The 19,329-nt window shown below is 33.4% G+C and overlaps 1 protein-coding gene across 1 annotated transcript in view; it reads right to left on the reverse strand.

Moving 5' to 3' along the window:
* Positions 1-19,329, reverse strand: part of FZD3 (frizzled class receptor 3) — a 59,361-nt gene that overhangs the window by 39,440 nt on the left and 592 nt on the right. Inside the window, exon 2 of the mRNA XM_074355517.1 lies at positions 11,298-11,827. Coding sequence (XP_074211618.1) covers positions 11,298-11,486 — 189 coding nt within the window. The 5' untranslated portion in view covers positions 11,487-11,827. The remainder of the gene's footprint in view (positions 1-11,297; positions 11,828-19,329) is intronic.

Consider the following 19,329-nt stretch of genomic DNA (forward strand, 5'->3'; position numbering starts at 1 on the left):
ACCTAACAGAATCTCAGCTGGAAGCCCCTGAGTGATTATATTCTAGTAGCAGGGCCAAAACGGAGGGAGGCAGAGATCCAACAAAACTGAAACTGAGCCTCAACTCAGCTCAGTCCCTCAGTGAATCAAGGTGATCCGCCCTCATTTATCTGCTAACTCGAAGAAAAGGTGAACTTTCTTTGGAGTAATATAACATCATGTGGAGCCTTACCAATATTTTGTAATGTCTACTACTCAATAAAAAATACTAAGCATTCCAAGACACAGGACTATGTGACTGAAAAACAAAGGAAAAAATACAAAGTTTTGGTAATCCAGCTATTGGACTTAATAAACAAGATTATATATGACAAACATGTTCCAAGAAAATAAAAGATGAAGAATTCCACCAGAAAATTGGAATCTATCACAAAAGGAATCAAATGGAAATTCTGTAACTGAAATACATAATCACTGAAATTAAGAACTCATTATAAGCATCAGAAGATAGAACTAGCAAAATGGAAAACAAGGGTATAGAAAATATCCAAAACAGAAGCACACAGACCAAAAAATATGGAAAAATACAGGAAAGAGCATAGTAGACACATAAAACACATGAAAACGTCTAAAATATGCATAATTGGAATCTCAAAAGAGGAGACAGTTGGCAGAAGCAATACATAAAAACATGATGGCTAAGGGTTTTTCAAAACTGATTAAAGACAACAAACTACAGATTCAAAAAGTTCTGCAAATCCCCAGAAGAATAATACAAAAAAACAAAACAAAACAAAAAACCACACCTAGGCACATGTTTATTTAAATTGCTGAAAACCAAAGAAAAATATCTTGAAAGAAGTCAGTGGAAAAAATGACACCTTACCTTCCACAGAAAACTACTGTTGGACTTTGGAATATCAGGAAACAACAGAATGACTTATTTAAAGGGCTGAGAGAAAATAACTCCTCATCTATAATTCTGTAGTCAGCAAAAATATTCTTTATGATGGTGAAGGCAAGGTAAAAACATTTTCAGAGAAACAAAAACTGAGAAAATCAGTCACTAGCAAACTGCATTAACAGGTAGAAGAAAAACAATCTAAGATGAAAATTCAAAAGAAAGAGCAACAAAAGAGGTGAATATGTGGCAAAATATAAATGAATACTTTTTGTAAAAACAAAAAATAATGCCTTAAAATATGTACAAAATACAGGTAAATTAGCATGTATAATAATAAAATGATAAAGATGGGGGTCAGAGGAACACTTAATGGGAGAGTGATTAAAGTTATTATTTATATTAGAATATTATAAGTCAAGGATACATATAACTGCTAAGGTAAACAACAGAAGAAAGAACAACTAAAAAAGCAATAAAGAGAAATAGAATAATACAAAAGAAGTCCAGATAGGAGAGAAAAAAGTGCAAAACAGTTTGAAAAAATTGAAATCAAATAAGATGGTAGATACTAACCCAAGTATATCATTAATTGCATTATATGTAAATGGATTAAAAACTCTACATAAAACAATAAGATTGTCAGACTAGGTAAAAACAAAAGCAGGAAAAAAAAAAAACTATGCCGTTTACTAAAACATGCTTTCATTATAAGGACAGAGACAGGTTAAAAAAGTAAAAGGAAGGTAAAAAAATAAACGAAAGAACTAGCCAAAAGAAAGAGTAGACTTCATGACAAGGAGTGTTCCCAGAGATAAAGAACATCATTTCTTAAAGATAAAATAAAAGAATCAATTCACCAAGACTAAAAAGCAAATCTAAACATACATACCACATAACACAGCTTCAAATTATTTTAATTAAAAAATAGAACTAAAAGGGGAAATACACAAATTCATAGAGTGAGAGTTTAATACACTTCTCTCAATAAGAGTGAGACAAAAATTCTGTGAGAATACAGAAAATCTAAACAAGCCAATTACAAATTTGGCATATTTATAACATTTATAATTATGGCACCCAACAATGTGTGGAAACTATTTAACATACACATGGAATCTTTATTAAAACTGGCCATATTCTAACTCCTAAAATAAGCCACAACAAATTTCTAAGTACTAAAATCATTCAGAGAATGTTCTATGACTAAAATGGAATTAAGGCAGATATCAGTTACAAAAAGAACCCTAGAAAATACTCAACTGTTTGGCTATTTGGAAATTAGACCAAAAAAAACCTTCTAAATAACCCATATCAACAAAGGAAATCATAACTGAAATTTAAATTATATACAATTATATATAATTACATTACATTAACAACAAATATAATTTTTATGTATATATGTGTATAATCTACATACAGAATTCAATAGTAAAGATAATAAAATGTCAGCAAAAGCTATACTCAGGAAATTTATAACCTGATCTGCATATATCAGAAAATAAGAAGGGCTGAAAACAATCAACTGTAAGCTCTACCTCAAGAAGAAAAAGAATGGCCAATTAAATTTAGAGAAAATAGAAGAAAGGTAATAATAAGTAAAAGAGAAAAAAACCCCACAAATTACCAATGTCAGGAATGAAGGAGAGATTTGAGTGACTATTCTGTGCTTGCACTAAGTCTAAAGCTATCAGTTTATGCTTCTGCCACTTATTAGCTATAAGTACACCTTGGCTATATCTCAGCTAGCACTCACTGCACTTAATAGGCTAGACAGTGTTCTAGTGCCTCACACATGATCTTATTTACTCTTCTCAACATTCCCATAAGGTAGGTATTATTATTAGTAATCCCATTTTATAACACATGTGAAGAAAATGAGACACAGAAAGTTAAGTAGCCTGTCCAAGATCACACAGCTACAAAGACAGCCGCAAATTAGTTGAACTCCAGCGTTCTTATCCAGAGCCCTTGAGCTTAACCAATTTGTTCTACATAATCTCTCTAAATTTCAGTTTTTTCCTCTTTAAAATTGTCTTAATAATATAAATAAGAATACATAAAATAGCATACAGAACCCAGTAAATGATAGCTTAAAAGGAGATTAGGAAAGAGTTGCAAGTTAATAAAGCTGAAGAAGGCCTATTTGATGGACTTGAGGATCCCTGCTGAATTCCCTGTTCTCAACTGCCAAGTGAGAAAGTCAGCTGTCAACTGGAATGGTTTTCAGAAATCAAAACAAAACATGGATGATCTCAAAATCATTATGCTGGGTGAGATAAACCAGACATTAAAAAGTAAATACTATATGATTACATTTATATAAAACTCTAAAAAAAAAACCCCAAAACTAATACACAATGACAAAACAGATCAGTGGTTGCTTAGAGCAAGGAGTCAACTTGGGGTGGACTGCACAGGGACACAAGGAAGCTTTTGAGGTGATGGAAATTTTTATACCCTAATAGTGGTGATGTTTTCATGGATATAGACATCTGTCAAAACTCATCAAATTGAACATTTAAATGGGTGCAGTTTATTGTACACAAACTATACCTCAATAAAACCATTACATAAAAACAAAAATATTAATATTTTTCAAATAAGCAAATTGCCTTGATTTTAACCCTAACAATTTTTAACCTCAGCAAAAACAAAATTAAATAAGGTAGTCTGAATATTGCAAAGTTGAATATATATAAAGAATACTATCAAAGCTCTATAAAGTTGAAAAAAGAAACTTTAGCTGATTAAATTTTTGAAAGATTCTTAGTACTTCCTTGAACAGTAATACTTCTGTTCACTAAATTAAGGCCAGGGTATAGGAAGTTTACAAACTGAAAAGTAACTTTCTAAAATTGAATTTCTGGTTTCTTCAACAAATGTACACAACATGGAACCTTCTATTCTTTGTTCAAATTCAAATCAACCAAGCCTTTGTGCTCTCATTCTCTTTCTTCTTTGAAATTTCCATCCCCGTTACCATAGGAACCTGCTAGCTGACAAGCCTTCAAGCATAGCAACAGCCCAAGCTCAGCAAGGAGTGTGAAAAGGGGACAGAGTCAAAGGCCAAAATTTGACTCAGGAGAATCAGAATTCCAATCTTTGTCACTCTACAAAGGGTCTGATAACCATAGAAACTGTATCCTACTGGGTTTGGGAATATTATTCACTAAAAGTGGAAATAAATGTAGAATGGCCTTGAAAATTCAAAACTGATATTCATTCTATTTCAGATCCAAATTAGAGAAATAAATTATTCAAAAACAACTTTTTAGAATAACTTTAAGTGATTAAAAATAAGACCTTATTTTTATATGTAGTTATATAAATAAGTTATAAGACTTTTCTGTAACAATAAAATTTCTAATGAGAAAAGGTCCAAAACTTTCAGAATTACTTTATTTATACACACACATACACACATGTTAAAAAAATTCTGGGTTTGTAAAATACCTTTAATCCCAAGATTTGTTTTTCTTTCACAAATCTTATTTTTTTAAAAAAAGTCTCATGATAGCATATTAAATATTAATAGTCTTTCAATGAGTTGGTTTGCAGAAATGTGACATTATCACAGAAGTATATTTATTTTCTTAAGCCAAGACTTTTTCTTCAAGAACAGGATGATACCACACATAATGTTTTGCTATCCTACTTTTTTTCCTCTACTTACAAATGTATCAAGTACAACCATTAGAATTCTGAGAGGCAAAGATGGAGATGAGACTATTAAGGCAGAAGGAACATGAAAGGTCTAGAGATGGGAAAGTTGCATTGCTTTATCCTTTCACTTAATTACACCACTTATAAGTATAAACACATAATGTTGAAAGCTTCACTTTGATCCAAAAGAAAAAAAAGGGGGCAAAGTAAATTAATAAGGACAAGCTCTACTTTCAATAGCAAAAGACAGGAAACAAATCAAATGTTCTCCTATAGGAGCAGAATTTAAAAAATGAGAACAACCTCATACCCATCAGACTGGTTACTATCCAAAACAAAAAGAAAACAAAACAAAAACAAAACCCAGAAAACAACAAAAGTTATTGAGGATGTGGAGAAATTGGAACCCTCCTGCACTACTGGTAGAAATGTAAAATGGAACAGCTGCTATACAAAATCGTACAGTGGTTCCTCAAAAAATTAAACACAGAATTATATTACCTGCAATTTCACTTCTGGGTATATACCCAAGAAACACTGAAAGCAGAGACTGGAACAGATATACACCCATACTCACAGCAGCTATATTCACAACAGGCAAAAAGTAGAAGCAGCCCAAGTGTCTGATGGATGAATGGGTAAACTAAATATATGGTATATATATGCAACAGAATATTATTCAGCCATAAAAAGGAAGGAAATTCTGACACAAGCTACAACATAGATGAATCTTGAAGATACTATGATAAATCAAAACAAGTCCAATCACAAAAGGACAAATATTGTATGATTTCATTTATGTGAGGAGGTACACGAGTAGTCAAAATCAGAGAGAAAGAAAAAAGTAGAATGGTGGTTGCCAGGGACTCGGGGGAGAGGAGAATAATGGGGAGTTATTTAACAGGTACAGAGTTTCAGTTTTGGAAGCTGAAAAAGCACTGGAGAAGGATAACGGTGATGACATAACAGGGTGAATGTACTTAATGCCACTGAGCGGCACACTTAATGGTTAGAATGGTAAATTTCATCTGTTATAAAAAAAATTTGAGGAAAAAAAAATTTGAGGAATATCTATAAATACTTCTATGGGTAATCCAGGATATATTAAGTTTAAAAAGCAAGGCAGAGAAAACAGTATAACACTATATTAAAGGAAGGTGAAAGAATATACACATATTGATAGATACTATATAAACATTTTATATAAGTGTATTATATTTACAATTTTTAATGGAAGGATAAACAAAAAAATAACTAACTACTCTATCTCATTGTAAATCAACTATACTTCAATTAAAAAATAAAACACAGGAAAAAAAAAGATTACCCACTAAGGGAAGGAAAGAATAAGGTAGAAGGGAGAGGGCCTGAAACTAGAATTCTCCTAATGTACTTTGTTCTACGTACAAAGTTTTAAAACATAACTATAAAATAAATTTAAACAAAAAAATTTTAAGTCATTCTTCAAAATCAAAATTAAACATAAACCTGTGTATTGAGTTTAACCAAATAAAGAAATATTTAAGAAATCTAAAACACAGTAATTTGACTGTGCATCCTTGGTGAAATACATCCCAAAGGACAAAAAGAAGTACAAAGAAATCTTAAACTGCTCTCAGTGATCATACTGTTAGTAATAATACTGCTATTATTCTGGAATTATATGTCTGTATATAATAAGGTTTCAGTATAAGAAACAAAAAATAAAATTTAAAAATGTTAAACAAAAACTCTGCAATATTATTTGAATTGTAAGTATCAGTATAAACCCATTATGTACTATCTTTAAAAAAAGAAAAGAAAAAGTACTTCCTAGCTGTTTCTATGAATAGGCCTAAAAATGACTAACCTAGGATCAATAAGCATAGTATCACCCAGAAAGCAGTTTGTGAATATAATTTTCAACTAAAGGAACCCGTGTGCCCTAAAAAAACTGAAAACTCAAAATCAGAGGCAGAATTTTATGATATGAGCTTGGATCACACCAGAAAGCAAGGAAGCTATTAGAAACCACTAGGGTAGTGTCAAAAACACTTAGCAGCAACCTAGAAGAGGCTCCCCCCACCAAAGACAGAACAGTTTGAGCCCCAATAAAACAGTAACTGCAGTGGACTGAAACACATCAAATGGGTAAAAATCCATGAGTTTATAACGATACTTAAAAAAAGACCTCATTAGTCACTTTTGAAAGAGTCTTGGTAATCAACTTATTACGCTAAAAACTAATAAACAAAGGAGAATAATCAAGTATTTATCCTGTCTTTGTTATATAAACTGAACATGGGAGTAACTCAATAGTCCAATAGTCAAAGAGAGGAACTTCCTATTTAAAAAGCATTCCAGCTGGGAAATGAAGAATGACAAAATTAGAATATCACCATTTTGCAAACCCCTAATAAAATTATTGACCTAGAAAATGATCGATGGCTGCTAAAATTACAAACAGTGACAAGCAGATATTATGTGCCTACGAAGTATTCTTTCAAAAAAAAAATTAAAAGAGACAGAGGAACATGGGAAGTAACACCACAGGAATGCAATCAGCAAAATAAAGACTATGAGAAACTCTGTAGGGCAAACATATTATAAGAAAAAAAGGAGAGGGGAAAGGGAAGGAGCAACTATGAATTAAGAGATGTATCAATTGAATGCAATGCATAAACCCTGATTTGAAAAGCCAACTATAAAAAAAATTGTGAAATTCTCAGAGGAATTTGAACATTAACTGTATATTTGATGATACTGAGGAAGTGATATAGTGCTTATGTATTTTGAAAGACTCTTTATAGAGGTATACATAAAAATATTGATGGATGAAACTATGGTGTTTGGATTTGCTTCAAAGTAATCCACTTGGGTGTGCAGTCATAAATGAAACAAGACTAGCTACGAGCTGATAAATTTTGAAGCTGGATGATGGGTATATGGTATTCATTATATTATTCCATCTGTATTTCTATATAACTGAAATTTTCCATAATAAAAAGTTAAGGGAAAAAAGGCTGAATTTTGAGTTTGGATAACTGGGAGACTGGTTCAAACATGCTTTGTTCTTAATGAGTCAAAAAGGATACCAAGGATATTCAGGCTTTTAGGCTCTGCGTTTCCACCAGGATCTATCCCTCTGCCAGTTTCCCATGCTATAAGAAAATCTTCAATGACAATTACAAAAGAAAACAGGAAATGGAGGCAAGCATGAACCACCCCATCAGAGTTTTCTTCTAATTATGTTATAGAGGTTTAAAAAATTTTTAAAAAATCGATTAAAAAAAAAGACTAGCAATCAACCTCCCAAAGAGATTAAAGATTGCTTATTCCACAATCTAACCGAAATTAAACAGGGTGACAAGCAAAAAAGAGTAATGCTCTTCATTCACATAGCACTTTAACTTCAAAATTCTTTAATATACACATTACTTATATCATTTGATCTTAACAATAACTTCATAAAATGGACAGGGAAAATATTCACTTCCTAGAAGAAACCAACACAAAGAAGTCACAAAACTAGTTAGTGGCAAATCCTAGATAACAACAAAAAAAATAAAAAAATAAAAAAATAAAAGAGTAGTGAATTCATTCAAACTACAAAAAAAAAAAAAAAAAACTAGTGGCAGAATACATGACTTCTATCCCTAATTAGTGCTTCTTTCGCTAAACTGTTCCCTTCCTATTCAACTGGGCTTAATTATTCAATATAGGAGAAAAAAGCTGCTCAGATCTTTTATTACCACTAAAGTCATAAGTACCTGGTAACGGGTAGGTTCATAAGGATAGTTATTGACAATTTGTTGTCTGTCCATGCTGGACAGCCCTCCAAAATTTACTTAGCAATTTGGACAGCTCAAAATGGTTGGGAAACTCAGGAATGAACCTTTTTTTTTTTTTTTTAATCAAAAGCCGTGATACTTGGGGGAAAAGACAGACATCAAGTTAAGAACTTACAAAAACTTAATGTGTGTGTCTGTGTACAGGTGTGCAAAGCAGGGTAGAGATATAAACATACTAACAAGGGTCTTCTTTTCCAACTTAATAAATGACATATCCCACTTATTTACACATGTCCCAATTTCAATGAAAGTATAGACTAGGAATCCTCTATATACAATCAAAGAACATCCAACTTGTTGATTGTGAAGAGTAACAATCAAATTTGAAATAACCCCAATTCTGCACTTTCTCTCTTCTGTGGCATTCCCTAGCTTAATTATCGTATACTACTTCATTTGAAGCACCATTCTGACTCACCAAACATCAGTACGGGAATGAACATGGGAGTAACTCAATAGTCCAATAGTCAAAGCCTCCATAGGGAGGCTTGAAGCCTAGGTCCTCCCACACCTAGGAAACTCCTTCAATTCATCCAGTCCCACAATGAACACTCAAGAATGTGCTGAGATTATCTGTTTGAATTACATGCTCCTGGTAAAAGCTGGCAAGCTAATCCAAAGTTCCTGGATCAGAGATGGAGGGTGTCATGAGCAGATATAAGTCCTTGTAAGGACCCAAGAACCCTTACTTCCATTTGGAAGTATGTAGTGTTTTCTGCTGAATTTCCATCTCCTTTGTTATTACAGAAACTTTACACACTCAAAATGTCAGATGAGTCTGTCAGTGGCATCACTGTCCTGATACGACAACCAAGGAACAAGCAACTATCCCCAACATTAATTACTTCATATCACTGGAGCCTTCTCTTAGAAATTATTACCCATTTAGGTGCTCTCCCTAGAATGTGTGAAATTCAAACAGATGCAATCTCATTGCTAATAAAGTATCTAGAACATATGGCATGTTTGATAAGAGGGTAGAGACAGCTTACTATGCCATAATTATGAATGAATGCCCCAAGAGCCCACAACTAGAGATGCAAGTTCATTTGAAACAAATATATCATCTTTCTAGTACTTTGTCTCTGGGATCACTAAGAAATGAAATTTGGAGTAGAATTAACATTTGTGGATTACCTATTGTGTGCCATGCATTGTGTTAGCTACTTAAGTCTCTCATTTAATCCTAAGAGCCCTTCAAGGTATTTTTGTTATTAATGCCTTTTCACAAATGATTTTCACAGGGATATTAGGAGACTTAAGCCCAAAGTCTGACAACTACTACATGGCAGATCCAAAAGTTGAATCCAAATCAGTACACACATCTTCATGACTCATTTCTTACAACACTATTTGCTTTCCAAAGGAATTATACTGACTTATAATGATACTAGAAACAAAGGTATTCCTACTTCAATTTTTTGTGAGAGTATTGATAACTTTAATACATAACAGGGATTAGAATGCCTGGAACCCAATTACTATATTAAACCAATAACCATTTTCATATATTCTAATCTGACAATCTATACCAAATCTCTCTTTACCAGTTAAGACTTTGTGTAGTCAGAGGAAGAACAGAAATGTTTTATTCAACCTCTTTAATATTTTCATATATTTGGAATATATAAGATACCCTCCACATTTCAAAATCTATGAATAATAATCTTCCTACAAATTTTCCCAGACAGATTTATGTTAGTCTACTTGGAGGTAATGAACCTTTGAATTTTACTGTAAGACTAAGAATTCCAAAACATGTAGTCTTCAATTTGCTAAAAGCACTGCAACAATGGATTAAAGACTAAAGTACAAAACATTCTCTGTTAAATTCTATGTATTACATAGCCACATTAATATGAGAATATGGGCAAATGGTAAAAGCTATCACTTTTAGAGTACTTACTATAATAGTACTCTGCCAGGTACTTGATACACATTTCGTTTTGTACTTTACAAAACCTTGTATGATTATTCACTATTTTACAAGCAAAGAAATTATAGTAAGAAAGTTTACATAATTTGCCCAAAGTAATACAGTTATAAAGTGGTAGAGCTAGAATTCAAACCCAGGTTTGTTCAACTCCAAAGCCTTTGCTGCTGCTGCTGCTGCTTTTTTTTTTTTTTGACAAAGCCTTTGCTTCTTTTTTTGCCAGTTTACTGCCTCCTAGTTCTTTTTGGGTAAACGTATCTTTGTCTACAGTTCGAAAACCACTACAGAAACACATACATACTTATTTAAACCTATTATTAACTATATCCATTAATTTGTCATAGTATAATCATTAAAAAGTGCCTAAAGAATTATCATTAGAAAAATTCAAGCAAGGCAACAAATTTTCATAAAGTCCTGAGAGGCCAAGAACAAATAATTAACAGAACAAAACCTTTTTCATTGCTTAGGCGTTATTGTTCTTAAAATGATGTGAACATGCTAAGACCAAGAAAGTATTTTAACTATTTAAGAAAATTCAAATATTCCACCAGCCTAAAGGTTAAACAAAAGAACTGACTTTTCAAAATCACGTTACCTTCAATATTAATAAATGAATTATGAATATTATTATTATATTCTGCCCTTTAAAGTTTTATTATCAGCCAAATGACAGAAAAGATGTAATCATATCATAACTCAGACAATTTTAAACTTCTGAATGGCTATTATCTCCTAAGTTCCAGTGTTTCAAGTTTCTTTATGAAAGTATAATGTCTGAAAACTAAGTTGAGTAACATTCCCCAAACATGAAATCTTCAATCTGTTAGCTTGAACCTAAATATATAACTTTTTAATTTACAAGATGTAGTTAAAAGTAACATATTCTTTGCCTGTTATTTATCAGACACATTCATTAGACTGGTTAACAGGGCAATACAAGAATCATTTTCTAAGACATGTCAAATAATAGATCAAGTCTTACCTCCATTGCTAAAGCCGCTGTCTGTTGGTCATAATGATTCAAAAGATTAGGCATGAAGGTAGTATTATAAGGCAAATCTTGGCACATCCTCAAGGTAATAGGTTCACAAGAAAACAAACTGTGCCCATCTATATGCGCCACAAACATAGTCAAGGGCCACAGATAGAAGACGATCCAACTCATAGCCATGCTTCCTCGATCGAATGAGATTCGGATGATCAGGCCTACTCAGTAGGTATTTCAGATCTTTATACACCTGCAGGTCTCAGCTTGAAAGTAGTTCTTCTATCTTACTGTTAAGTTCTTCAAACAGTTAAATACTCTTTGCACCGTCAGAGGCTTGTTAGCTTGGTCTCACAAAAGGCATTTGTTTTTGGTTTCACAATATGGCAAAGTGACATCATCTTGTCTCTTCTTTTCATTTTATTACATAGGGCACATTCGGCCAACATATCATGTCGATCAACCACATTCCCAAACAACAGATTCCATCTTAGGAGAAGAGTTATTTCTTCTTTTGACTGAAATATCTGAAAAGTAGTTTTTAAAAAAAGGGGGAAATTAATCATTTCCTCTTAAAATATTATAAACTTGATAGTAAAATCTTTGATGAACTCAGTAAAGTTGTAAGATACAAAATCAATATACAAAAATCAGCTGTGTTTCTATATACTAATCATGAACTATACGCTAACAATGAACAATCAGAAAGAGAAATTTAAAAAATAATTCTTGATAAGATATTATACTGACCTAAAAGATAAAATACATGGGTATTTCATAAATATACAGTATAGTTTTTCTACTTTATCATTTATGCTACACATATATTAAGATAATTCACAGAGAACACTTAAAGGCAAATTTTCCTCCCTCAGTTGGTTATACAGCATAGAGTTTAATTTCCCACCTATGATGGCAATTTTTCATTTGTCATAAGACATAAGATCCATCTTGAAAAATGTTTATGCTGTTGTCCTGTATTTTATTTAAATATCTGCCATACTTATGAGCTATTGAATTTGAATTTTATTATATGTGTTTTAACCACTAATAGGCATTTTTATATTAACTGATTTGGCAGATGCTATCTGTGAAAAAGGTGATATAAATAAATCAAGATATGATTCAAGCCTCTTACTAGCTGTTTGAATCATTTAAACTTCTCTGAACTCAGAATTTTCCTTCCTGAAAATAGCACCTTCCTGTCAAAGATGGTATGAGTGACTTATGAAATAATACATGTAAAAGTACTCTATAACTGGTAAAGCAACATCAAACATTAGGTAGTTTTATTGCTGAATTACAGTTGATACAAAGACTACCTCTATCAACCAATACTGAATTGGCAAATTGAAGATTCTAATAGTAGTTATCAGGAAATTTTCCCAACATTATGCCATCTTTTTAGATAGTGTAAAAATTTAGTACCATAGATGTAGAAACATTTGATCAAAAAATGTTTCATTACACACAGCCAAACTGCAGAAAAGAGAGATTATCCCCAGAAAATTACAACACGAATAGGGATGATTCCATTATAGATCCCACTAAGCTTCAGAATCTCTGACATGATCCTTTGACATGACTTTTCCAGGGGCAAAAATATCTATGTCATTTGGGGCTGGGAGGGTGTGGGTGAAGTGGAAGACAGGACTAGCAGGAAAAAAGCATATTCTAAGCTATCATACTTTCATTTGGTTTCATAATGATGTTAAGTTTGCTTTTATTTCATTTTGTTTCATATACATTGGCTATTTCTGTTTGCAGGAGAGAGCCTAGATTAGGAAAACATGAGAAATTCTGATTCAGAAATTCTCAGAGACCTAGGTTAATAGGACAACTTAGGTATATACTAGGGCCCATGACAGTTTAGACCTTGAGACCTGGACCTGGTTTGGCTCAAGTATGGAAAGAAACTGTCCTTTGTGCACTGATTATCAATGACTAAGACCTCTGCAACCCAAGCTTTAGTTACTAGGCAGAAAAAACTAATTGGAGAAAGTAAAGCAATGGCTGAATCTTCCCAATTTCACCCTCTTGCATATGGTCTTGAGTAGTGGGAGGGAAAAGGAAAGTTTGTGGCCTCTAGAGTTAGGAACACTGAAGTTACAAGCAATCCCTGACCCAAATGTCTAATCTCTCTAATACTGAAATCTCTAAAGCAGAAATACTTGCAAAAGCTCTTGGCCTGCCATATTTTTTCCTCCTTCAAGCTGGTCCCAGAAATGTGATGTCTGGCTAGAGAAAACTGATATTAAACACAGTCATTTATATTTAAGCTTAACTACCATGCAGCACAATAACAATTATGCATATCATTAAATATGTCATATAACCACTGAAAGCTTTATCTGGTTACAGTATTAAAACATCCATATAAGTTCCATCTTTGTAGTTTGCTGCTTATGCAGCATGATCATCTGCTTGCAACTAAAAAAAATTAAAGGGAACATTGCTCCCTATTGAATATGTATATAATAATTTCAAAAATTTCATTTAGACTATTTTTCAAGCAGTATGGGTTTCAAATTTATGGTTCAGAGAAGACTACCATATAAAACTTGAGGAAGAAACTGAGCAATACCTCACAGAGTTTTTAAAACTAGATGAAAAACCCCCTTATACTTCTGCTTACTCTATTTTACTTGATTATCTCTCAATTATTTCTTTTGCTTCATTCACAAGCAAAGTTTCCCACCCCCCCATCTTATAAAAGTGCTTTCCTTTATGTACTATGACACCCAAATTTCCATACATCAAAATGCTTTTGTAAAATCTATTATGTTAGGCTGGGGTAGAACAATAATTTTAATACATCAAGACCGTAGTTTATGATTATTAAAATAAATAGAAAAAACTGGAATATAGTAAGACAAAAAGAAAACAGGAACAGTCAAAATCTTAAAGATGTATTTCCCCCAAATCAGAGGTTCCCTACTTTTAATGTGTAGCAGATTCATAGATCCCCTCTAGGTCTAAGAAATCTGAACCTCTGGAGATTGATATGCATTCTAACAATTATCTCAGGTACTGTTAAGTGAGCTGTAAGTCATATTTTTGAGAAATGCTATCCTAAAACAGAATAACTGAAAAGAGTAAAGGATATTTGTATATAATTATGTGCTTAGCAAAAGTAATACATTAAGCAGATAAAGTATAATATTTTAATAGAAAAACGTGAAAAGGACATAAATTTACAAAAGAAATACAAATAAAAACCAAGCACATGAAAAGATATTCAACTTTACCACTAATTAAAAAATGCAAACTTGATGTATAACATTTTTGTCAATCAGATGGCCAAAATAATAAAGACAGAACACAGTATAAGGGAGGGTGCAGGGAAAAGAGCATTTTCAACATTCCAACACTTTTAAATATTACTAGTGGGAATGTAAACTAGTCGGCATTTCAAAAAACAGCTACATACATCAAAAGCCCTTTAACTGTGCACAGTTTGATCCAGCAAAGTCTATTCTATAATTTATTCTAAGAAATAAATATAAGTACACAAGATGTACAACCAAAATGTAACTGTGACATTATTTATAAAATAAAAAACTGGAGGCAACCTAAAAGTCTACCAATAAACAACTGGTTAAACTATGGTACAACCACTGCATAATGAGATATTACATACTCACTAAAAATGATGGGCAGGATCTGTATAAATTGACGTAAGACAGTAGTAATATAATAAGTAAAAAATAAAATTAAAAAATGGTTTATAAAATGGCACATATATACCATTTTTGTCAAAATTATATGTACATAGAACAGAATAAAACATTTCAATTGTTTAAAAATAAAATATATAAATGCTCCAAGATTTTATTTAAAAATCTGTCATATGTTATTTGTGTATGGAATAATTAACTCTGCTAAATCTATAAATGTGTGCTGACTAGCTGACAAGAAAAAACTACTAGTTGAATCACTGATTTATTGGCTGCTAATTAAGCAACAAACCAAAGGGCACAAAATTGCCCTCCTGTAGGTAGTAAGAAAAGCAAAAAGGTGATGATCAACTTAGCATGAGTCAAAAACTGATACTCAATACTGAAAAAAATCAGATCACCTAAAAGCTGAATCGAATGTAATACACGTTAAAAAAAAAAAAAACCTCGATATATATTCTAAATCGTTTTTCAATAACATAATGAAATATATGCTTCTAATCTGGATCATATGAGTATGGATAGCAACAGTCATTTTTTTCCTAAGGTAGAATCATCCACGGAAAAACTGGTAAGTTAAAGTTCCAGAGAGCAGGACATAGAGAAGATTCTGGATCCAAAGAGATACTGCCAAAATATAGCAACTCATTAAATAAAGGTTGACAAGTCATTCTGGCATTCCTATTGATAATATATTTTTTATTATGGAAATCTGCAGAATCTCAGCTGAATAAAGGGAACTGCTGGATTAACATAACTAGAGTGATCAGCTTCAGGAGCCAGGACCCAGAAAAAAATGAGTGATATGGCAACAGTTATTCACGCCCTAACTGTGAGAAAAGAGGCACATTTACTTCTCCACAGAGCAATATAAGACATGTGGAAAACTGATTTCAGATTAAGCTCCTTGGCTACCATTCCATCAGAAAACAAAAAGGACTAGATATATTTAAATCTATACTTTAATTTTTATCAATGTGTTACATCAGGAATCTGATATTCTCCAGTTACCAGTTTTCTTTTGATGATAAACAGTGAAAGCCCTTAAAATAAAATAAGCTGAGTATTTGTCCTGAAGAACAGCAATAAAGGGGATGCAATCTTGGAAGACTGTCTTCCTAGGATGGCTGTGAAGCCAGTCCCAAAGGACTCAGGTGGGGAAAGCAGGAGACGGCAAGATGTGAAGAAGAAAGCAGGCTGAATCCCAGGAGAAACAATGACAGAAGCGGCCCTGATGGCTTGTCAAGAGGGTCCTGCAACAAACGACTGTGTTCAGCAGTTCTACTTCAATTCACACTTTCTGTACAGAAAGTGATCTGTTTCATCATTTTCAGTTTAAGTTTAATTTTCTTGACACTCTAAAATGTAGGTAACATTTTGCATTTCCAATTCTGAAATACCATCTAAAGGTTGCCTCAAACACAGAAGCTACAGTGGAAACAGGAAGGATATTCTTTGTCTTCTTTCAGAGGAGCTTTCCAAGGATGCATTAAACAAGGATTAGCAATGACTACCTCTAAGAAAGTTTCTTCTCTCAAGGAAGTGATTGTCTTGTTAGAGAGCAAAATATACATTCAGAGAATACTCATTGCTCTAAGTGTTAGGTTCCTTTTCCTAAAACCCATGTGGTTTTTGGCCTTTTGTTTTCTGTATCTTATTATTTAAAAAATAAATTCATCCTCAAAATATTGTCTCCTGGTTGCTAAAAGAAAGTTTGTATAACTTCGTATTTAATTCACAGGGCCTAGATTCCTATTAATCTCAGAGTACTTCTTTTCCGATCTTTTCCTACTCCATCTATCTAATTTTTAGACTCCATCTCGTCATCCACTGATTACAACAGATAACCTAGTCTTCCAGTGCGCTGAGAGATAGGGCTTAAAAGAAAAAACAAAACAAAAAAACAGGAAAAACAAATACACCTAAGTTCAAAATTAAAATGAATGGTAGGCATCAGAATGCAGTCCATTTTACAAGTTGCATATTACTTTTAACACTAGAGAAAGCAGAAGATCTTGTAAAACTAACAACCTGAAAACAAAACTGGAAAGTTAAAAAATGGGCAGACTCTGGACTTTAAAAAAAAAAAAGTCAGGTTGGAATTCCAGTCTGGCCTCCCTTTCAATTAAAATCTGCTCATCAGAAAATTCTCTAAAATCAAGTCCCTGATTTTTCCCCCTTTAGCACGGTTGTATGGTTTGCACGATTTAACTATAAAATTATTTCAGTGAGATAAAATCCTCTGGACCAGGATCTTTTTTTTTTTTTTTGAAGTCCACTAGCCTACTTATATTTATCTCAAACTTCATTCGCAGTGCATTCCACAGATCCACCAAAACTGTTGATAGTTCTCAGCATAATGAACTGGAAAGCAGAGAGCTGTCATTTTCAGTGCAATATAGTCAATTAAAGCTGATTCTTAGCCAATGAAGACTTGTTAATCTTAAAAACATTTTTTCCTATCCTTTATGGAAATGCCACCATTAAAAACCTTCATTTCTTTCCTCAAGACCCTGCTATACATCTTTCCCCAAATTTATACTGAACAATTTCTCCTGTATATATTTCAAAGCCATGCTTTTTATTTGCATTATTACTCTTTTTGTGGGCAGCTGCATCTTCAAGCAGCCTTGACTACAGAGTTTAAGAGATTAAAAAAAAAACTTGAGCCAACACTGTTTCCCCTATAAAATATGGTAAGAGCTGTTTCCAACCACTTGTCCCCTAAAGAAAGCAGCCTAACATCAACAACCTAATATGCTCAGAATAAGTTGAATATAAAATCTGTTTTATTAACAAACTAATAAGAAATTTAAGTTGGGTAGAGATAATTTTTCCTGTCAAGTGGGAAACAGAGAGCTTACTGTGAGTTAAAAACTCCCCTCCCTCTGCCCAATGATGAAGTTTTCACATTGTACTATCCAAAGAAAGAATGTGCACTTTACTATTATACTCCCTTCAATCCTCCCTACTTTAAATATCTCAATCATGGAACCCAGAAAAATCCACCTAAATGTTCAAAGTACAAAATAAAGCTCAAAGGAATATGGTAGCTAAGATGAAAAAAAAAAAAAAAAGGAATGAAAGAGCCTATAGTCCTTTCTTCTTCTATTAATGTGGCATACAGACTTAGGAGGAGGTAGAGAGTATTAGTGGATGAGAAAAAAACAGAAGTAGGAGGAAAGAGAAAGTAGGATGGTAGGCTTTACTAATTACCTGCTTACCTTCCTGACAGTTTCAAAGCATTTGGGGGGTAGCAGAGAAACATGTTATTTCACTAAATAAAAGGCAACACGGTAAGAGAACGGCTGCATCTCAATTATATTTTATCTTCAGCTCTATCCTTGCAAGCCTGCCCACTTAAGCTTTTACATCACTTTCCTATCTTATTACCTCTATGTTGTGGTTTGGTAGTTCAAGTAAACGCTTTTCCCCTGGAGGAAAAAGATGCTATTGATTTGCTTAAAAGTACGGATGGAAAGCATTATCTTGAGGAGGAACTGCTTCTTAATAACAAAACTACGGATTTATCCATTTCTTTGAATGTCAGCACACCACTAAAGGCTAAAAGAAGGCTGAAGAGAGAGGTAACATCCTTAATGTCAGGTCTTTTGTTTCCTTGTTCTAGCGGTACTGGCTTGGCAAAGTAATCCAGTTCCCATCAATAAACAATACAGGTCTATCCAAACTACTTTTATAAAATAAGATCTTGTTTGGATATTTTTATACAGCATTTATTTCTGTAGCTACTGATCTGCTCTACTGCTCCATCTGTTTAAATTCAGGAGAGGGAACCAAAATCCAAAATTTCATTTTAATTCTGGGCCAAACACCGGGCCTCCTTCATAGGGTAGATATTTTTCAACTTCAAGTTGACTCGCATGTCTAAATTAGTGGCATTCGCTTTTGTTGTTGCTGTTGTTAAAAAAAAAAAAAAAAAAAGGAAGGAAGGAAGGAAAAAAGGATGAAAAGAAAAACCCCTCTTTCTTTCTCTTACAGAGGAAGCACCTAACTCTTCAAAAGCCTCTAGGGAGATGCTAAAATGGCTTGAAATATTTTAACAGCAGCTTTCTTGCAGAGGCCACCGACGAATTACCCCGCAGTAAACCAGGCAAACACACCGAGCGCAAAGGGGGCAGCGGAGGAAGCATCCAGGAGGGAGCCGACTTTGCGAACTGATGGGAGGGAAGGGACAACTTTTGGGCGCTGGAAGCAGGAGGCCGGCCAGATGCTCGGACCCCGCCCGGGCCCGGGGAAACCCCGACGCGGGTCTCCGGCGGCCGGGCGCGCAGCGCTCAGTGCATTGTCCTCCCCGCCGGCGCCCGCGTCCCCCACCCCCGCTCCGGGCAGCC

Source organism: Camelus bactrianus, chromosome 31, assembly GCF_048773025.1.
Source record: "Camelus bactrianus isolate YW-2024 breed Bactrian camel chromosome 31, ASM4877302v1, whole genome shotgun sequence".
Lineage (NCBI taxonomy): Eukaryota > Metazoa > Chordata > Mammalia > Artiodactyla > Camelidae > Camelus > Camelus bactrianus.